General features: G+C 39.8%; 2 protein-coding genes across 2 annotated transcripts; both read left to right on the top strand.

Annotated features, from left to right (window-relative positions):
- The first annotated feature begins 9,832 nt into the window (after nt 1-9,832).
- Nucleotides 9,833-17,797, top strand: LOC119490160 (putative beta-lactamase-like 1). The gene is made up of 7 exons (XM_037773383.1): nt 9,833-9,947; nt 10,140-10,280; nt 12,808-12,911; nt 13,029-13,186; nt 13,596-13,816; nt 15,603-15,708; nt 15,881-17,797. Exons 2-7 carry the CDS (start codon nt 10,175-10,177, stop codon nt 16,857-16,859), a joined length of 1,674 nt encoding a protein of 557 aa, XP_037629311.1. The 5' UTR covers nt 9,833-9,947; nt 10,140-10,174; the 3' UTR covers nt 16,860-17,797.
- Nucleotides 17,798-19,911: 2,114 nt separating this feature from the next.
- LOC119490024 (guanylin-like) lies at nt 19,912-22,329 on the top strand. Its single transcript, XM_037773159.1, has 3 exons — nt 19,912-20,104; nt 21,464-21,647; nt 21,962-22,329. Exons 1-3 carry the CDS (start codon nt 20,033-20,035, stop codon nt 22,024-22,026), a joined length of 321 nt encoding a protein of 106 aa, XP_037629087.1. The 5' UTR covers nt 19,912-20,032; the 3' UTR covers nt 22,027-22,329.
- Nucleotides 22,330-23,035: the final 706 nt, after the last annotated feature.

Genomic DNA, 23,035 nt, shown 5'->3' with positions numbered 1-23,035 from the left:
CTCCTCCTCTTCATCATCATCAGCAGCAGCAGCAGCAGAGGGATAATGGCTGAGGAGCTGCTGCCCAGGCCTGTTTGGGCGAAACCAAAAAGGAAGGGGGCGGAAAAACACCGGAAAAAACGGTTTACCTGCACAACTCTTCATGGTGGAGAAAATAAAAGAGCTATTATTAATAAACAGTTTGTTTAGGATGAGTCGTGGCGTAAAGTGACTAAATCAAGCACTATATTTCTAGCAGCTACATCAGTAAAATGTTTCTGACACACTGACGCATCACGGTCTAATAGTGTTTTATATGATAATATTCCAGTCAAGGTGCGTTTTTCTGAAGAACCAGTAAGTTACATTTTTTATACTTTAAGAACCTTTCACTGATGGCTACTACTTTTGCACTTTTACGCTACTTAAAGCAGCAGGGGGTAGAAATGGAGCAAATATGATTGAAAAATTGTATTTTTATAAAACGGTCACTACATCCTGACAGTATAGTGCATGAGACAGGTAATCTGAAAAAAAAAAAAAAAATCATGTGCCTCTGTGTCCTCCGGTGCTCCTATTGGCATCTGCAAGATTTCACAGACCGGAGGAAAGCAAGCAGTCAGAGCTGATCTGAAGTCTGTCATCCAGCTGCTGTCTATGAGAGCCAGCTGTCAATCACTCGCGAACTCCGACCAAACGGTCAAACTAGGCAGCTCTGATCAAATATGAATCAGTATTCTGTTACTGTAATGAGTATTTCTCTGTCAGGGAGCGTGGAGCAGGTGGACCCAAATGCAGGAGATCACAACAGGATCGGACAACAGGAATTTGGAGAAAATAACTTTAATTAAATCTCCAATGCGGGGCAATGCAAGGGAGAACAGATAACTCTGAAAATGAGGTTATTAGGCTGAGGAATGGGCAGGGAGCTGATTGGCTGGGGAAAAACACTGGGAACAAGGAAGGAGCTGATTGGTTGGGAAGAACTAACGAGGCTGATTCAGAGCAGGTGTGTAGATGGGCAAAGGAGGGAAAGCCAGTACAAGCAGAGTAGAGGAAACGCAAAACACAGAAAACAACTCAGTACGGTCTACAAAAAGTCTGAAGGCATCTGGATACAGTGCCATACTGTGACATTCTCTCCTCAATGTTTACAGAAACATCTTGTAGTGTACTGTTTAGCTGTAAAATGACAACGTTTGTGACCCGGTAGCCATGTTGAGATCTGTTGAAGAAATACCAAGCACCGCCCACCAGTTGGAGCACAGCCAATAAGAACGCTCTCTCTGAAATGACCTGTGATTGGCCAAAGTCTCCTGTCACAGACTAGATTTTTTTAAAGCCTGACAACAGAGCAGGAGGTGCAGAAGTCTAGTTTTCTCTCAGAACACTTGAATTACAATATGCTGAAAGGTTATTATGGAATTTTTGCCCAATGATGCAAAAAATATACTGAAGCTTTAAGTGTAATGGCAGATTCAAATTTGTGTGTCACATTTGTGTGCATACTTCAGCAATGCACACTTTTAAATGATGTGTATCCAGCACTTCAACTGAAACTACTTTCACCGGTTACACGTCATCTGACATTTCAACCACATGTATCCGTCTCTACTCAACTGACATTTCAGTTGCACTCATCTCTTTTATGTTCAGCTCCCACTTTCAAAGCTTTCAGTGGTTACACGTCCTCTCACATTTCACCTGCATCCCTTTTTCTTCAACAGACTGGTTACACATTAACTAACATTTGAACTGTAGGCCTACTTATCTGTCTCTCCTCAACTGACAACTCAACAGCTTTCAGCGGTAACATGGCGACTGACATTTCCACTGCATTCGTCTCTTTCTCTTCAACTGTCAACTGAAAAGAGACTAATTACGTTCATTTATTTTACATAGTGAATGATATTGCAGAAATATGAGAGAAGTCTTTGGCAATTAGAACCCATTGTGACGTCGTTCTTTAAGAGGGTAGTGATGCCCTGAGCTGTACAGGAATATTCCCCGATGTTGGTGGAGGTGGTGGTGATGGATGTGATGTGGAGCGTTACTTACTGATGAGCTCAGCGGAAGGATCCATGGGTGCTGGATGTGATGGAAACTGGAGGTTAATGGAGGTGGAGGAATGTCAAATCAGCCTGACATTGAAAAGACAGCCGACAGCAGCAGAGAAAGTACCTTAAAGGGGACCTATTATGCTTTTGTGCTTTTCCCCCTTCCCTTTAATGTGTTAGACATAACATAACATAGTTGTTTGTGCATGTAAAAGCTGGTATAAGAAAAATAAAGCATTTTTTGAACATTAAATCATGACTATGATGACTAGTAGAAACCCAAAATACAAGTATGAACCTGAAAATAAGTATAACAGGTCCTCTCAGACATTTATTTAAATGAAAATCTTTGAGATTGCCACTTTAAAGTAAGTGAGCTGTAATTTAATTGTTAGTGTATCATTTAAGAGTATTACTTCGTTAAAGCTGCAGTAGGCAGTATATTTTTGGTAACAAAAATTCCATAATAACCTTTCAGCATATTGTAATTCAAGTGTTCTGAGAGAAAACTAGACTTCATCATGGCTCTGTTTTCAGGCTTTAAAAAATTCAGTCCGTGACAGGAGACTTTGACCAATCACAGGTCATTTCATTGAGAGAGCGTTCCTATTGGCTGTGCTCCAGTCATGTGACCGGAACTTGGCTTTCCTTCAACAGATGTTACAATGGCGGCCGCGTCACAAACGTTCTCATTTTACAGCTAAACCGTGCACTACAAGATGATTCTGAAAACATTTGAGGCAAAAAATAGGCATTAACGTAACATAATATTGATTTATATTTGATCAGCGCTGCCTAGTTTGACCGTTTTGTAATCGTATTTGCTCTAATTTGCTTTAAGTTGAATTGAATGTGGAAGTAGTTTGTCAAAATAATCTCAACTCACTCACTGGCTGTTTTCCGTATCTCACAGCTTTCATCGGTGGATGCAGTTCGCTCAGTTGTGTTAGCTGGCTCAGGTGTCATCATGCAACCGAAGTATGGAGCCATTTCTATGATAGATATGGTCAAACAGCGTGTCTACATATTTGTCGTGTCCTTTTCCTGCATGACAATGTACCTGTGTACAAAGCCAGCTCCATGAAGAAATGTTTTTTCACAGTTTGATATGAAAGAACTTGACCGGCCCGCACTGAGTCCTGAGTGGAACACTGATTGAGCCAGACCTTATCAGTCAACATCAGTGCTGGACCTCACTGATCCTTGTGTCAGAATGGTAGCAAATCCCTGCAGCCAGGTTCCAACATCTGGTGGAAAGCCTGAAACCAGAAGACCATTTAGGCTCTTATCCTCCTATTACTAAAATTTAAATTTGCAGAATCACTGTCAAATCATGTTGAATAACTCAAAAGAGGCATTGCAACCTTGCAAGATTAGAAGACCTGATTCTGACTAGATTTTGTTGTTTAAGAAAGACGAGAGCACCTTGTTCTCATTGCATTTTTTCCTACGTCACGTATACGTCGTGTACGTCACGTTATCTGTTATTTATATTTTACATGCTGACATGTCCACAGAGATTCTGCTGACCTGTCTGAGCTATTTCATAATAGCTAAGACTGGAGGGGACAAAGAGAATGAGGGAGAGGAAGTAATGCTGGCAATGAGCAAGGGAGGGAGGGAGGGAGGAAGGGAGGGAGGGAGAGAGAGCTCCGTGAGGAAATAGAGCAGAAAAATATGGGCCTGACAAAAAGGAATCCAGCCTGCCTCCAGATGAGTGAGGGTTGGAAAACAACAGATTAGAGAAGCCCAGGGCTCGTTCCCATGGAAACCTTTGCCCAGGGAAATGGCGACGGGAATGCAGCATATTGTAGGTCAGACGCGCCATCAGTGATCTAATCAGATGTAATCTGTCTTGACTTGTGGGTCATAGATTGAGCAGTAAAGCTGGTGCCTTTCGGTGGTTGCTCTCACTGCCGGGGTTCCAGTCTGAGGTTTACAGATCAGCAGCAGCAGCGGTGGAAGAAGTACTCACATCTTTCACTTCAGTAAAGGTAGTAGTAGTAATATTACGGTGTGGAAATACTCTTAGTCAAATTTCTGCATTTAAAATTTTACTTAAAGCTTCAGTAGGCAGAAAGTTTTTGGCAACATTGGGCAAAAATTCCATAATAGCCTTTCAGCATATTGTAATTCAAGTGTTCTGAGAGAAAACTAGAGTTCTTCACCTCCTCATGGCTCTGTTTTCAGGCTTTAAAAAAATCTATTTGGCGGTATTTAATTAGGCTTTTTGTCATTTTTAAATTTACAATCAATGATCCTGTGGTATTAGATAAATGTAACTTGTTCTTCCACAAAGGCTTTATGTAATTACACTGTTTAAACAGGTGATATGAAAAACTAATTTGATTTCATGCATGTAGAAACAAATGTAATCTTTGACTACAGGTAGTAAATAGTGAATGTAAGCAACACAAAAACATTTCTGTTTCACAGTCAAACTTTATTTGAGTAGACAGATGACAATATGAATCCATTTACATTTCACAGCATAAATATGGCAATAACTGAAAAGTCAAACAGTTTCCTGTGTTACTCTGTGAAACATGGACACAGTATAACGTTAGTCCTCACAGTAGCTGCTCATACCAGAAATAATTAGCTGACTACTGTTTCACATCTTCTATTTTTCCACCGCCACACTGATACCCACTCACACACACCGTTACATATAGCTACATGCTAACATTTTACCTCTGCATCTCCCATGGATGAATAAATAGAATGTATATGCACTTTACATGCATGATTGTGAATAAATACTGTAAACCAACTCTTGTCAATGGTGAATTATATAGTTATGAGGTTTTCTCAGACAAATATAATGTTCAAATTTCTCATCAGGAGCTAGATATACTGTAGTTTTCAGATCAATACCTAACAATATAGTGCATATATGCAGAATGTTGGAGATCAGTTGGAACAAAGGATTTCATTGGTCAAATATATATTTCCCAGGCTGAAATCGAGGTCCATCTGAATATTTTTTTACCCCGCATGAATGTTCTGCAGGGGTCTGAAAGCATTCACAAGAATCCACAAAATCTGTTTTTATAAATTTCCGTTCAAATTTTTTGGGACAATTATCCGTGTTTGGTGTGAAACAGCTTTTTAGTCCAAGACTCAGGAAAAAAAAAAAAAAAAATCACCAATTTAGTTTGTCATGATAAAATCCTGGCAGATAAGACTTACTGGCAAGAGATCTTACAGTGAGTAAGCCGAACTGAGCTTATTCAACAGCCGTGATTGAAGCAGTGATTTTAACTGTGATCAGATTGTTTCTGTGTGGACTGTGACCGGATTTTGGAAATGCACACTGCCTTTCAGTAATCCTAACAGGAGTGAGTGAATTAGTAGGGGAAAAAGAAACCAAACCAGCACCAGCACTGGGCTATGAAATACAGAGCCCAGGATGATGGGCAGGATCTTGCTGGGGAAACCATCAGTTAAGACTAAAAGCAATAACGTTAATAGAAGTAACTGTTCCTTTCCTGTTAGGATGCAACCCATCATATTTAAAAAAGGTACCATTTGGTCCTAAAGGAATCACAGCTGCTAATAAATCCAAATCCAGTAGCAGTTTTGCATCCACATGTGCAGACTAAAAAGACTGCTAAAATGTTCAGTGCTCTTGGTCATAGTGGGAGTATAGGACCAGACAGGACACACCCTCTCCCCAGGCTTTCAACTGTGGCGCTTATAGGGGCTCAAGTTCATAGTGCAGCTTGAAGGATTGCCTGGCCGTGATGTCATCAATGCACACATACACTATCACAGTATGAAGAGAGGGATGAATGTCCAGGAGAGACGGAATATTCTATAAAATCAGCTGTCTTGCCTCCTGAAAGATGATAGAGTCACCAACAACTAAAATCTCAGGTCTCTGGTTCTTTTCAATATGCTAACGTGCCTCCTCGATTCCTTTCCTTGCCTCCTCTCCTTGCGTATTAGTCCCACCCACGGGAGATGCGAGCAGAGGAGGCGAGGAAGAGGAGAGGAGAGAGGAGTCGAGGCAACAGGCATTTAACAAAGGAAACATCCTCGCCTCGCGGCCGTCATTTTAAAGCGACGTCAAGGAAATATGACATGTGGCACAGCTGGATCAGCTGTCCATTGCTTTGTTATATCGCAATGTTTTATGATGTCTGCCAGATGAGCAGAAGAGTGTTCATGACAACTTATATATTTTAAGACTGTCAATCGATTCAAATATTTAAACATGATTAATCACATGATTGTCCATAGTTAATTGCGATTAATCACAAATTAATCACACATTTTTTATCTGTTCAAAATGCACCTTAATGGAAGATTTGTCAAGTATTTAATACTCTTGTCAACATGGGAGTGGGCAAATATGCTGCTTTATGCAAATATATGTATATATTTATTATTGGAAATCAATTTTCAACACAAAACAATGACAAATATTGTCCAGAAACCCTCACAGGTACTGCATTTAGCATAAAATATATGCTAAATGCCCAACAGGCAAAAACAGCTGTCACTGTGTCCGTGTTGCTGACTTAACTATGACTTGCCCCAAACTGAATGAGGCATTTTCAGTCACATATCTTGAGGTCAGAGGTCAAGGGACCCCTTTTGAAAATGACCATGACAGATTTTCCTCGCCAAAATTTAGTGTTTTTAGGTTTTCTAGTTTCATATTATGCCAGTATCTTCACTCTAGCATTAAAACTGAACCAGCTACAACCTAAAAATGCAAGTGACCTTAATGCCTTAAAAAATTAGTGGCATTAAAAGAAATTTACGTTAACGCATTATTATCGCGTTTACTTTGACAGCCTTAATATATTTACTTTTAATTCAGTTCACAACGTGGCATAATGTGACAAGAACGTACAGATGTCATACATTTCTATTCAACACACACGTAGCCTGTATATATATATATATATATGTTTTTGTCTTGAAGCATCACAACAGTTTGTATGACCAGTACTATACAAATAAAGAGTGACATATTATATGATTGAGTGATATATATTACGCCAAGGGATCCAACAAAGCGCCAGTTTGTGACGAGTTTGGATGGGATCGCGTTAGGACCTGTGGTCTGGAGTATCATGGGTAAGGACTAATGATTAATTATTTCATTGTCTAAATAGCATACAGAAAAAAAAACTTTGTGAAATCCTCAGGTATTACATATATTGAATAAAAACCTTCTATAATTGAATAAAGCACCATCCAGGTTAAACAACTGAGCTACCAATATAATCATTTTTTGAGCCCATTTGAAAAATGTCCTTACTATATGTGTGAGGTAAGAAATTATAATTGTATAATCCATGATAAAAAAAAGCCCTGTACATGAAAAGCAGCCATGTTTGGATGCTCTTACAACTAGAGTACAGGGGAGAGACTGCATGATGTATTTATTTAGGATTTATCTAAAGTGTACAGTTCCATCTAGTGGTTGGAGAGGTAACTGCACATAAATACATCATTTGGAGGCAACAAATAACAACTTGTACATGTAACATTTTGAACAGATCGCCCTGACAACAGCTCCTACACCCCCTGCTGTCTAGTCTAGAGTATGTGGATGACTGGAAACCCACTCACACAGACCAGGAGCTTCATCTAAACTCCAACCAGCTCTTTATACCATCACTTTATCTTTATATACTTTTACTTACTGTTTAATAACCTGTTTACATCTCTGTAGATATATTTATTACTTCTCATTATGCATATACATTTACTACATTTCCTTTTACATTCAGTTATTCATTTGCATTACCACAAATTTATATTATTTTATTTTATATGCGTTATATTTTATTCCTATATTTTAACTGGCATTATTTTATGTCTTAGATTCTCTTTTTTTTACTTGCATGATTTTCTATTTAAACCTATTTAATGAGCATTGTTGGAGGGAGCCTGAGATCTAAGATTTTCATTGCCAACAGCTGCTTCTCTGTAATTGTTATATGACAATAAATAATGTGAAACTTGAAACTCTTACAACATAGAGATCCGTGTTGAGCAGCCTCCTACACAGAACACTCCGTACATCTTATCATTGAGGAGGAGGATAGAGAGACAGGGGAGGTGCAGCAGGTCTGACGACCCTTACAAAAACAAAAGTATACTTCAAATGTATTTAATGAAGTAAACTTAATTATAGTTCAAGTATAACCCCAAATATACTTTATGTAAAAAGTATACTAATATCAATGTACTAGTAGTATACTTGTAAGTGTACTTCAATACTTCTTGGGACTAAATTGGCCCACTTTTTAGTTTATAAAAGTATACTTTTAAGTATATTTTAAATGTAAGAGTACTAAACTTTGAGTACACAACTAGTTTACATCCAAGTTGTATTTTGTACTGCAACTATAATATGAACTATACTACAAGTGAACTTATAGGTATACTAAGTATACTAATAGCACACTTGAATAAACTTATTTTTTGTAAGGGGAGCCCTCCTAGCCAGATGGGTATAATATATAGGAGTGGATGATGAAAATCCTGCCCCAACTTACTGTAAGACAGGCACTGCCCACTCAACAAAGACCACCAGAAGGATCCCAGTGGGACTTCTACTGTATATGTGGCTGAACTGTCAGAACATCTATTCATGAGCAAGCACTGGTGCGACAGTGGCAAGAAAAAACTTCCCTTTATGGAGCAAATATGATTAAAAAAATAATTTTTTATAAAACGGTCACTATATCCTGACAGTAGTGCATGAGACAGGTAAATCCTCTGTGTCCTTTGTGTCCTCCGGTGCTCCTAACGGCATCTGCAAGACTTCACAGACCGTAGGAAAACAACCAATCAGAGCTGATCTGGAGTCTGACATCCAGCTGCTGTCTATGAGAGCCGGCTGTCAATCACTCGTGAACTCCGACCAAACGGTCAAACTAGGCAGCGCTGATCAAATATGAATCAATATTCAGTTACGTTAATACCTATTTCTCGCCTCAAATGTTTTCAGAATCATCTTGTAGTGTACTGTTTATATGTAAAATGAGCCAGCCGGAACATGGCCAATAGGAACGCTCTCTCTCTCTGAAATGACCTGTGATTTGCCAAAGTCTTCTGCCACAGGCTAGATTTTTAAAGCCTGAAAACAGAGCCATGAGGAGGTGCAGAAGTCTAATTTTCTCTCAGAATACTTGAATTACAATATGCTGGAAGGTTATTATGGAACTTTTGCCCAATGATGCCAAAAATATTCTGCCTACTGAAGCTCTAATGCTCTAGGTCTCTAGTTTGTGGTTGTAAAGTGTCATGAGGCTGTGATTATCCTAGAGGTCACAAGAGGTCATTTTATACAGTGAGGTCAAATCTTTTTCTGTGTGTTCCCTTCTAGAAACCATTCTGGCTCTACATAGCACCCATCTTTCAAATGCTCTTAAAGATTTAAAAAAAAAAAAAAAAGATTTAGTTTGTTTCCTCTGCATGCGACCATTAGACCTATGCTTGTTCATATCTGGTAAATCTTTATGCCCACATGACATTTAACCCTCCCCACGGCATCCTTCTGATACTATGATGAAGGGCAGTGAGTGGATGAGTGATGCGTGCGTGGAATTAACCCCAGAGAATGTCAGATGATTTGATTGTTGAGGATGAGCGCTTAGCAGGTTTCCGTTCCACGGCCCTTCCTTATACATTTGGCTCTATACGGCTGAATCTCCCAGCAGATTATGATGTCACCGTGGAGTGGGAATAGAATCGGCCCTTCATCTGGAGCCAGGGATCACAGTCAGGATTAAGTACATGTAGGTAATGCTCTGTGGCCAGTGAATGCTCAGGAGCAGTAGAGCTGAGTTCACGCAGTCCCGTGGACCTCGCAGGAAATGAAATTGGGGATTTTTGCAGTCTGAAGATGAAGAATGACACAAAGATAATGTCTTCCCTCCTTTGGTAAGCTAAATGATCTGTCCTGCAGCTGCTGTTTGTGAAAGCAATTTTCATGTAATCTTTTCTGGAAAACTAAACATGTCAAAGAAAAGTATTTGTCAAATGTCATGAAAAACGTGCCTAAGAGGTTTGTGCTTTATGTTGAGGTACACTCATTCTTTAATATGTTTTACTAACGTTAACATTTCTTTCTAGACTTTGTCTGCTGCCTGTAACAACCAGTAGGCAAGATGAAGGTGAAATGGACCATGCTGGGCATGGTTGTCTTCTTTCTGCTCTCCGTGGTCATGACCTGCAGCTTCATATGGCAGTATAGGAAGACAAAGCTGAATAGAGGTAAAGTTTGTCAAGCCAACACAGATTAAACCCCTCAGAACACCCACACATAGACTTTTTTAAAGACATACAGTTTGACTTTCCAACCTGGAATTACCTTTGGACCTGGGCCATATTTAGCCTCTTTGGCGTGATTGCTCGTTTACAGGAGCTGCAGCAGGATTACGCAAAGCTGGAAATAGTGGCAGCAGGATTAGAAACCGTGTTAAAGCAGATTTTAACTCCTGCCGAGTGACAAGGAGGAGGAGCGAAGGTGGAGCTGAGCAGTGCCAGAAATGTCAGGTCACCGGCTTCATGCGTTGTATGTGATATAAATCAGAATTTGGCTTCAAGGTGTACGGTCTGGTTATGTCAAACACGCTGTGCCTGAAGGAATCAATAAGTCACATACTGTAATAAAAACAAGTCAGCTTTATAACCTGGTACTCATGGGAAATAGAAAGCAGGTTGACATATTTACAGAACTTGAACTACACAATATGATTGTTTTACAGCTAGTGTGTACATGCTGGATTTTTGTTGTAACAAAAAACTGTATTCCCTACTACCACCAATACTATAAATTATGTTTTAGACCTTTAATTGTAATACATGTAATAGTTACATATATTTTACAAACTGCAGAATACTCCCCTAATATAAGACTGTATTAGTTAAAGCTTCAGTAGGCAGAAACTTTTTGGCAACATTGGGCAAAAATTCCATAATAACCTTTCAGCATATTGTAATTCAAGTGTTCTGAGAGAAAACTAGACTTCTGCACCTCCTCATGGCTCTGTTTTCAGGCTGTAAAAAATGTTAGGCTGCCGGGTCACAAACCTTCTCATTTTACAGCTCAACAGTACACTACAAGATGTTTCTGAAAACATTTGAGGCAAGAAATAGACATTACAGTAACAGAACATTGATTCCTATTTGATCAGCGCTGTCTAGTTTGACTATTTGGTCGGAGTTCGCCAGTGATTGACAGCTACATATACGGCAGCTGGACGGCAGACTCCAGATCTGCTCTGACTGGTTGTTTTCCTCCGATCTGTGAAATCATGCAGATGCCGTTAGAGCACCATTTTTCAGATTACCTGTCTCATGCACTACTATCAGGATATAGTGACCTGGAAAAATGAAACCAAAACTATCTGCACGACTACCAATAGATTTTTCTTTCAGAATTTCAGTAAACCAACCCTTTAAGACTCTTCTGTATTGTCTGAAGATTTGTCGTGCCTTAGGTGTCTTGAGGAATAAATGTGGAGAGCATCTAAAGTGGAATTAATTGACTTATGACGAAAAGATAACCAAATGAGAGGCGAGGCTATCAAGATTCAGGTTTGCCAGATTTATTCAGTCGACAGAAAATATGTAAAATACAAGATGGACAGATCTCTGACGGGGAAGAAAAGATCATCAATTATTATTTTTATGTCCATCAAATCCCAAATAGAGGGAAGCATGCAGTTCATGCAGTTCAGTTTTGTCCGTTTTTCTTTTTTCTCTCTTTTGCTGAAAGTTGATAAAACCAAACACTATAATGGCTAAACTACACTGTTTTGTTTTCTGCATGTGTTTATCACACAAGATACAACATAAGCAATACCCTTACAAAAAAGACGTTTATTCGAGTATGCTACTAGTATACTTCTTTTAAACTTAAAATAAGAGAGTTTACTTTCAGTTTACTTGCAAGTATACAGAAAATTCCAAGTATACTTGGCTTATACTGAAAAGTATACAGGAAAGTATAAGTATATTTGGACTAAGTACTATAAGTTCACTGATAAAGTATACTTGCAGTAAAAAAACTATTAAACTAGTAGTTTACTAAGAGTATACTTTAAAGTGTGCTTTCATAAAACGTGGGCTACAAGGGCTATAAGTTCACTTGTAGTGTAGTTCATATTATAGTTGCAGTACAAAATACAACTTGGATATAAACTAGTTGTGTACTCAAAGTTTACTACTCTTACATTTAAAGGATAAAAGTATAAAAGTATACTTTTATAAATTAAAAAGTGGGAAAATTTAGTCCCAAGAAGTATTGAAGTAGTACACTTACAAGCATACTTCTAGTACATTGATATTTATTACATAAAGTATACTTGGGAATATACTTGAACTATACTTACGTTTAATTTGTAAAATAAACTTGAAGTATACTACTTTTTTGTAAGGGTAGACAGCATTGGAGATGTTGGAAGGTAGGCTGTTACTTTTGAATGAGCTTGGCTGTCCTGTCTTTGTGCTACACTACGCTAAACAGGTCCTGGAACTAGTCTATTTTTGACGGATTGACAACAAACTGCTGAGTTAAATGGTCAAAATGTTTTTACACATTTGATCAATTTCTGCAAAGCCCTAATTCATCAAGTTATCCACAGTCACACCTGCATGGGACCTGCCAAACCGCCACACTGCGTATCTGTGGTTGTACAATTAGGGTGTACTGTATATCCACAACAGTGACAGATAGATAAGTTGTGTCTACATGTTTCATACATGATGACTCTGCCTTCTTCCCCTTTTTCCACAGAAGTGGTTGTAAATCAAACACCAGTTGAGCAGATGTGCCCTCTCTTTCCTGAACCAGTGCCCCTCAAACATCCCATCACATCACTGAGGGTGGCCTTAGAAAGGGTGAATCTCTTTCAACTCATTTTTTCTTTTTTGTGTTAAAATGTTTTACCATGTGGATATTCTAGATATTGTTATAGTTTTATAGTTAAGTCGTACTGAATTTTTCTCCTATAACAGATAGATGTACTCCTGAAGACGCGCGTTCACGCCGCCAGGCTGCCAGCAATATCAGCCATCGTGGTTTTAAACGACTCTGTTCTGTGGAATGGAAACTTTGGCAAGAAGAACGGAAGCGACCCCTTCTCTTCACCACCCAACGAGTACACAGTGTACAGGTGAGATTTACAGTCACCCGCAGAATAGGTGTGGAAGAGATTAACATAAATTATGACACAGATATGACAAAAGGGAAGTGGTGATTTGTGTAAATGCCACATAATGATATCAGTCCTAAAAGCTGCTCAGCCAGTCCATTAGCAACTCCATCTGAACAATAATCATTACCACATGATGTAATGTGCCGTCTAATTCTTCCATTTGATCTGAGGCTTAGAGTTAGTATTAGGATTAGACCTTCATTGTATTAAGCTTCATATAGGACCTGTGATCAATGAGACTGAACCACTCAATAAATGAAATGCTTAAGTCTAATCTGTGCAGCAGCAATGTTATTGTTAAACCAGGGTAAATTAAATCAATCAGAATATGCATGTGTTGCGCTCACTTTAATCACTGTCATTACAGAATTGCAAGCCTCTCTAAGATCTTCCCCACACTGATGCTATACAAGCTGTGGGAGGACGGCGTGGTGGAATCTCTGGACGACCCTCTGGAGAAATATGCGGACAACTTCACCATTAAGGACCCGCTGTGGAAAGGTGGGGGACCGGCGTCCTCGTCAGCCAGGACCCTCGGCCACCGCTATCCTGCACTCAGCCTGCGCAGGATGGCCAGCCAGCTCTCTGGTAACCACACAAATAATGTTTTTAATGATGTGGCCACCATCTTTGATAATCAACATTAAAGCTACAGTTAATGAAAATAACTTATTGTCATATTTGCTCAAACTGTCACTGTATCCTGACAGCAGTACACGAGACAGATAATATGTAAAAAAAAAAAAAAAAAATCAAGTTCCTCTACCTCCCTTTTGTGCTCCCGATAGAGAGCCGAAGTCCCGCCCCTTCTGGTGCACTCCCACGGGACCTTATTTCGGAAAAAATATGAACGGTAGTCAACGGAGAGAGATAATATTCACTTGTAGTAGTTCACTTCATAATATAGTTGCAGAGCAAAATACAACTTAGATGTATTGTGTACTCAAAGTTTACTATTCTTACACTTAAAGTACACTTTTATAGACTAAAAAGTGAGCCAATTTAGTCCCAAGAAGTACATTTTAAAGTATACTACTAGTACACTGATATTAGTATACATAAAATAAACTTGATGTATACTACTTTTTTGTAAGGGGGGTATCAGATGCTGTCAATGAAAGATTGCGGTAAGGGTTAAAAAAGCAATCATTAGCTGCTGGTCTTTGACAGGACTCCAGTTTGCCTCATGAAAATTCAATGCACTATCCCCATCCACCATCCTGACCTCCACACCCTTACTTTACTACAAAAGACACAAGATTTCCTGCATTTCCACTAAATGCTGCATTGCACCTCTCGAAGTGGCAAGTTCATAACAAAGCTGTTACATTGTGTAACTGGTGCTTCCACTTCCTACCATCCCATTACATCACAGTCAAATAGCTCAGCAGCAGTGTGTGAAGGAAGCACATTGGTCAAAATGTAGGTCTAGACTCTCATACTCGCCATGTAACTTCTGTTAAGGACATGTCTTTACCGCCCACAACAGCACCTTAGATAACCTGGACTCACACGAACAGAGACAGAAGCTATATTTACACTGAGCTTGTCCAGATATAGAGCTAATGAGCTCGGTATGCTCAGATTGAAGAGGAGGGATTGACAGAGGGGAAGCCCTGCTGAGGGTACAAATCTATCAGAATCACTTATTAGTATTCATCTTGAGGGAAACATTACATTCCGAACAAAAAAAAAGTCGATCTTATGTTGGCGCTCGAGGAAAAGTTTCACCCAGGAGACCGGAATTCACATCCTGTGTGAAACCAATAATGTGTAGTTGTCTTTGTGTTCCCAGGTATTTTAACCCAAAACACTTATTTTTTTGCCTAAACCTAAATAAGTGAAGTTGTAGTTTTATTGCCTAAACCTAACTGTTGTTTTTGCCTAAACCTAAGAAGCCTTTTTGTTTGTGTTCAAAAGGTGACATTTCATTCAGTTTTACAACATCTTAGAACGTGTTGCTTTTAAGTTTCACTTTTACCTTTTTCACTTTTTTTTTTAAATGTAGTAGGTATAGTAGGCCCCTAATGACCCAAATCTACGGTGCTTATAGCGACTGATAACGCCTATTTAATGGCCTGATAACAGTTGAATCGGGTGCGTTTTGGAACGAGCTTTGTCCCCTTGGCATTTTGCCTCACTATATTTGCGCTTTTTCGGTGCTGTGTTTCACCATTTTTGGAGCTTCCTATTGGCTGAGTGCTTACGATGGAACATTGGAACCTGGTCGCTATGTTTTTATAGAGGCTGACACCACGAACACAGCAAAATGAACAGATACGAGAAAATAAAGGCAGAGGCCTGCCGGGTCTCTGCAGATACAGACTTCATGGATGAATGTTTTACTCACTAAGGTTTTCTAATATTTTCACAGGGTTACCCAGAAGATTAAGGTCAACTAATCTTCTTTGGAGCGGAGACACAGAGGCAGCCCTTAATTTGTTACAGGATGATATCCTCGTGGCAGATCCAGGCACCAAGTAAGTCTGTTTCCTTCCTGTGTTGCTCTATTTTTGACTGTGGTGACTTTAAACCTTCTGTGCATTTTTATGGTGTGAAAAGAAAGATGTTGATGTCTTTGTATAGAACAAGGATCCTTTTGGTATTTTGTATCTAGAGGGAATTTGTGAACATCTGTCTCTTTTCCCTCAGATGCCACTACAGCAATGTTGCTTTTTCCTTATTGGCCAACGTCTTGGCCAAGAAGGTGACTGGCTCCGACTTTGAGAGCTGGGTGTCCAAAAATGTTCTGGAGCGGCTCAGCATGGAGGACACAGGTTTCAGCTTAACTCCGTCCATTCAGAGGCAGATGGCTGTGGGTGTGTACAGCAATGGCCAGCCAGCTCCCCTCTACAACCTCGGCTGGTACCGACCTGCAGGCCAAATGTATTCCACAGCAGCTGACATGGCCAAGCTCATGATGGCTCTTCTCGGCGCATACGGCGGGACCCTGCTCCGCCAGGACACCATGAACACCATGCTAACCCCGGTCTTCAAATGCCACAGCGGCTACTTCGCTAACTCCACCGGCACACCGTGGGAGATCAACGAGCAGTTTGGTTATGACGTGGTGAGGAAGGACGGCGACCTGGACGGTTATGCGGCCACCCTCTCCCTGGTGCCACGGCTCAAACTGGGACTGGTGGTCCTGATGGCCGGGGTTCGGCCTGCAGACCAGGACCTTGTGAGACAGGCCTACAGCTATCTCATCCCCGCAGTAGAGAGAGCTTTCAGGGACGCTCGACGAACTCTCAGACCGCCGCCCGACCCAGCTCCATATGTGGGCTTTTTCACCTACAAGAATATGACTTTCTATGAGATTAAGGTGGACTCAGATGGGGTGCTGGTGATGCAGCAGTTTGGACCACAGGTGGACACAACTGTCCCAATCAAGTACCGAACTATTCGGCTGGATTACCTGCAGGACAGGGTGTTCAGGGTAGTGTTTGAGAGCCCGTACCCTTGCAAGCTGAAGGTTAACAGCGCCTCCGTCTCCCTGGAGGCACAGGACAGACAGCTCTTCAACTTTTACCTCTTCAACGAGAAAGGTGTGTCGCCAGGGTTTGATTCCCCTGGACTCAACACTTACTGGGTGACAAGGATAGCTGGCAGACCATTCTTTACTTCATAAAGACAGGAACTCAACTTAGAACAGGTTTGGGGGGGTTGTGTCAAGGATTAATGCAGTGGGAAGCTTGATGTGGTAAACACATGGCAGTTTTCAATTGTTGGGTCAGTGGTCATGTGATGCTCTCTTGGGTTCATGTGATTATTGTATTCTAATATTATTTATTTAATACTCCTCTGCTTATAATACCAATTTTATCATCTAGTCTTCCAGATCTCCAAAGGAGTCTTTAACTAGCACAAGCAAAGCAAAACTGATGATCGTATGTATAAATGTTTCTTTAGATGTGTTTGGTTAATGGACAACGTGGCAGTATTCCTCTTCAACCTTTATGTGCCTGCAGTGTGACCTGGAACTCATTGAAATGTCAAGTGGTCAAGTTTTTCAAGATTTGAATCCACCAGGGAATCATGTGAAGACGCTTTCAATGCCATTACAAAATAACATGCTAAATAAAAACTTGTGGTATTAATGTTTACTAAGTGTTCATTAAGCGTTAATTAAGTGTTTATTAAGTGAAAATGTACATGTAAACATCAATATACATGTTTATGCAAGTTTTTTACATATTGGTAGACATACAGTTAACACTGAGGTGACCATAAAAGTAGGCTATCCATTGAACAACCCTACGATATAACACCCCATATACATACACAAGAAACGGTGTTCAATATAATATAATAATTCAAAGTTCCTCAAGGTTTTGCTTTCTTAATGTGGTATTTTAGAGGGCGTTTTTCATAATTTTTTATCATTTTTATAAATTTTCGGGTGGTAAAAAAATGGTTAAATTTAGGACCAAATCTTAATGAACTAATTAAAATTAAAATTAATGAATGTTTATTTCTGATTTATGACTGATGTACTGATGAACCCATGTACCCCCCTAAAAAAGACAAAAACGGGTGTATGGTGGCTCCTTTAGGGTTAATATAGATTCAAACATCTATTTGCTATGTAATGATATACACTATAAAATGTAATTTTACAGGAAATCTTCTGTATTTTTTATTTTTACAATTTGTTTTCCTTTTTTCGTAAAACAATGAAAAAATATTAGATATTTGCAGTAAATTAAAGGTTCACCTTTAAAAATGCAAATAATTAGGTTTTATATTGTGTTTTTTTAATGGCAATTTATTGTATTTGTATATATTTTAAATGTTATTTTACAATAAATGTGAGGTGATATTTTACTGTTCATGATAATGAAGAAATGCATGTAAAATTACATAAATCAGTAGTCATTCAAAGTGTTTCCGTAAAATTGCAGGTCATTAAGCATGTGGTTAAAAGGTGATTTTATGTTTTTTATAACTTGCTAAAACTCGAGACTCGCTGCCCGACGCCCTATACTAACTTTAACTATTCAAGGTCAATGCTTAACCTTAACTATTTTAGTTCAACGTCTAACTTTAACCATCTCGCAATTTGCGTGTTACATTCTAGTCACGACCAACGCCATTGCTTGCTTTGAAGGTCTGTCAAAAATTTAAAATGTCAAAACAGTTGCAGGTGATTGAGCGTGGCGGAGGAAAAGGGCGAGCTAGTGAGAAAATGCAGACAAGACACTACATACATTATGGACCAAGAGAGTGACAGAGGAGAGGAGACACTTGGTAGGTAATTATAATTTATTTGGACTTGGCTAATACAGAAACGCAGGTTTGACTGACGTTTTAGTCAAGCTAATCAGTTGCAAGGTTTCTGTTAGCTGCGAATGCTAGCGCCAACGTTAACTCGTCAGTGTTAGCACATTGCACATCTGAGGGTTCAGCTGTTAAAATGAATAAAATAAATGGAACGCGGGTTGTGCCGTATCTCCATGCAAGAATAGGGACTCATAACTCTCATCTAATATGATAATATTTTTTTCAAATGCTCTTATTTAAAAGGGACTATTTGTAAGAATCAGAAATGCTTGTTAACAGCGACACCTGTGGCCGTGACATCAACGAAGGTCAGTGTCGAGCTCGCGCTTGCGCTCGCTCTAAATAGACATGAACCAGCATCGCTCAAAACAGTGAGGCAACACACGTCAGCTAAAACCACAATATCACTCTATATTTTACCTGCTTGGCAGTAATGTTAGCTGACCAGACGAAGGTCTCTCCATGAATCACTGCTGATCCTAGTGTTGGCTTTTCCTGCCTCAGCACAGGCTGAGGCAGCGGGGCTCCGCAGCGAGTAACTCATCTCCCGACCGCAGCCGGAGGGAACAAGAAGACACCGGCACCCGGTCGGTAACGAGAAGACAATGTTTCTTGCTGCGGAGCCCCGTCACTTCACAAGACATGTGAAACCTCTGTTGGTCTGGAGGAGCTGCAGCAGTTATTTCTATACAAACGTCCACTATACATTCACTCGATATTCTCAGAGCTATGAAGTCTTCTGCAGTGTGGAGTGAACGCGCGTTCACGTCTAGAGGTGGAGCGAGTATGCGAGAACACGCGCTGTCTGAGTGAAGGCAAGCAGGCAGAGGAGCAGAGTACAGCGGCCACACGCGAGCGCGCATGTGCGAGCGCGCATGTGTCCCAACCCGGTACATTTATACGCTTAAAAAGTTACAAACAGTCCCTTTAATTTTGTTTATTTATTTTTTTCACATGCTCTTTTTAACATTTTGTTGTTGTTTTTTCAGTGACTTCAACAGAAAAAGGCCTAATTAAATTATTTTTAATTTAAAAGTCCGGCCCCCACAGTGTCTGCTTAGAAAACCTCTGGCACCTTGGACAAATGTAGTTGATATCCCCTGATATAGTGCACATGCTGTTCTAAACATAGACTAATGTTAGAGCAGACATCTGTGTATATAGAGCATTTCCCATGTAGAGAAAAAGAAGTCTAACCTTACGTAACTACCTTGTCGAAGGGTAGTGGAAGCCACTTCATCATACAGTGCAGAGTCCTGTGCACATGATAATCAGCAACACGAACATAAAACAACAAATATCCATCACTTTTCCCACAGTATGGTACAACAGGGGAGCTTTTATGACATCATAAACAGTGCCTGTTGTTTATCATTAACTAGCCTTCAGGCCTCGCCCATGCATGTTCTGTACCAGCCAACCCCTCTATAAATACTCTGAAGCAATACGGTGTTCAGAGCACGGCTGAGAGACACTCACAGAGGAACAACAAGAAGTTTATTATACATCACAAGCAGCGAGATGAAGACCATCATCTGTGTGTCAGTCCTCCTCATAGTTTTGTGCCGGTCCTCCAGCGCGGTGACTGTCACGGTAAGAACGCCTGAAACCAAATAAACCTGTCAGTCTAAAGTTTATGTGTGATTTTGTTTTTGGAATTCTGTCAATGTGAATTCTGTAATTTTCTTGTTTTTCAGTAGCGGTTTGATTATATATTATTATAACAGAAAAGTTGTTTATGAGTGGTTGGTTTTGCTTTCTCTGACATTGACACAAATTATTTCGAAGGAGCTTCTCAAATGACTGTACATACAACATGTTGGTGGTAGCTTGTTATTGTCCACATGTATGTTTTAAGTAATATGTTGCTCTTATCTCATGTAAAAGGTTAAGGGTCGGGTATTCTCGTTCAGAACTAGCTCATACCACATGTTGTCTGACCAAATCAAAGTGTTAAGGTGTTTCAAACGGCCTCACAGGAAGGCGGAGTGAAAAGCCAGCAAAGCTGTGTCGCAATCGGTTGTTTACTTGAAAAGTGACAAATAGTTGTGTTAAGAATGAAAAAAAAAGAGAGCTGAGAGAGACGTTCAAACCCTGGCTCCTTTCTCACCTCTGCACAGCTCTTAAAGCAGCAGTAGGCGAGATTGAAGCAAATATGATTAAAAAAAAGGTATTTTTATAAAACGGTCACTATATCCTGACAGTAGTGCATGAGACAAGTAATCTGAAAAAAAATCATGTTCCTCTGTGTCCTCTGGTGCTCCTAACGGCATCTGCAAGATTTCACAGACCAGAGGAAAACAACCAGTCAGAGCTGATCTGGAGTCTGCCGTCCAGCTGCCGTCTATGAGAGCCGGCTGTCAATCACTCGCAAACTCTGACTATAAACGGTCAAACTAGACAGCGCTGATCAAATATGAATCAATATTCTGTTACGTTAATGCCTATTTCTCTCCTCAAATGTTTTCAGAAACATCTTGTAGTGTACTGTTTAGCTGTAAAATGAGAAAGTTTGTGACCCAGCAGCCGTGTTGAGATCTGTTGAGGAATTAACAAGCACCGCCCACCAGCCGGAGCACAGCCAATAGGAACGCTCTCTCTCTGAAATTACCTGTGATTGGTCACAGGGCTAGATTTATTAAAGCCTGAAAACAAAGCCATGAGGAGGTGCAGTCTAGTTTTCTCTCAGAACACTTGAAGTACATTATGCTGAAGGTTATTATGGATTATACAGTAATGAAAACAGTTATGAATATTATATCCCATTCCTGCTAATAGATCCCAGGAACTCTATTCCTTTAATTAATCATTTGCTACTGTTTTAGAGATCATATATCAACATGTGGGTTACCAGGTGTGCCAATTGAAAATGACTGTAATGCAAGTGTCCTGTGATATTTCCAGCTTCGCTCTACGTGTGCTCATCAGCTAACAGCGTGTCATTACTTGTAGGAGGGAGACTTTCACTTCTCTCTGGAGTCAGTGAAGGCACTGAGGACTCTGATGACTGGAGATGATGAGGAGCTCCGGCTGGTGGAGGCCAAAGCAGCAGCTGTGTGTTCTCACCCGGCTCTGCCCGAAGACTTCAGAGCTCTGTGTTTGAGGAAAGACGCTGGAGCATCTCTGGCCAGGCTGGGTAACGTCCATTTTTTAAAGACAATTCTGTGATGGTCTGATTTGTAGTGGTGGAAAGCATTAAGTAAACATTTACTCAAGTGCTGTACTTTAGTACAGTTTTGAGATATTTGTACTTTACTTCTGAATGGCCACACTTTATCTGAAGCATACTGAGCTTTTAAAGATGTTCAGACTATCTGAGCAACACTTTGGACCAAAGCAAGATATCTCAACTACTGGCCAGATTGCTATGCTATTTTCTGTGGATATTCATGGTGCCCAGTGAATGATTTTGAATATTTTTGTTAATGTTTTTTTCCCCCACTTTTTCAGCATTGGTGGCTACCCACGCTGATGCCTGTGAGATCTGTGAGTCTGTTGCCTGCACTGGCTGTTGAAAGGGAAACCTGCATTGTGGCGTCATCTGTCATCGAATAATATCTGATTTTGACTGTATTTAAAATCAAAAATGATATATAAAACAAAAAAACAAAAAAAAACATTGATATATTTTTGTTCATGTGCTTATTGATCATGTGTTTCTTCTGATCTGTCTTCCATAGTTTGTTTGGTCATCAGCTGAATGTGTCTCATTTCAACAGAGCAGAATACATGTGTCAAATTTTTTGTACAACTGGTTAAAGCTTTAAAATATTGTTTCATTGTTTGTTATTGAAATCTCAATAAAATGTTTGAAAATCACAAAAATCGCATATTTTTCTCAATTTCTTTAGAACATTCCTGTATATTTCAAAGCAGTTTAAAGCTGCAGTTGGTAGAAATGGAGCAAATATGATTAACAAAAATGTATTTTTATAAAATGGTCACTATATCCTGACAGTAGTGCATGAGACAGGTAATCTGAAAAACATCATGTGCCTCTGTGTCCTCCGGTGTCCTCGCCTCAAATGTTTACAGAAACATCTCGTAGTGTACTGTTTAGCTGTAAAATAAGAAAGTTTGTGAACCGTCAGCCATGTTGAGACCAGTTGAAGAAATACCAAGCACCGCCCACCAGCCGGAGCACAGCCAATAGGAACGCTCTCTCTCTGAAATGACCTGTGATTGGCCAAAGTCTTCCCTCACGGATTAGATTTTCTAAAGCCTGAAAACAGAGCCATGAGGAGGTACAGGAGTCTAGTTATCGCTCAGAACATTTGAATTACAATATGCTGAAAGGTTATTATGGAATTTTTGCCAAATGATGCCAAAAACGTGTTGCCTACTGAAGCTTGCTGAGTGCTTAAACAAACACTCCTAACATGGATTGGATTCCTTGCTCAGTAACCTTGACTTAAAAGTGTTGCAGCTGCGTCATTGATGTCCAGTGTTATCACAGAGGTCCATTGTGTTTGTATGTGAGCAAACAACAGTTGATGTAACGGCCCCAATAGAGACAGAGATGGC

The sequence above is a fragment of the Sebastes umbrosus genome, chromosome 6 (assembly GCF_015220745.1).
Source record: "Sebastes umbrosus isolate fSebUmb1 chromosome 6, fSebUmb1.pri, whole genome shotgun sequence".
Lineage (NCBI taxonomy): Eukaryota > Metazoa > Chordata > Actinopteri > Perciformes > Sebastidae > Sebastes > Sebastes umbrosus.
Note: the sequence above shows the minus strand (reverse complement) of the source record. Positions and strands in the feature narration are given on the sequence as shown.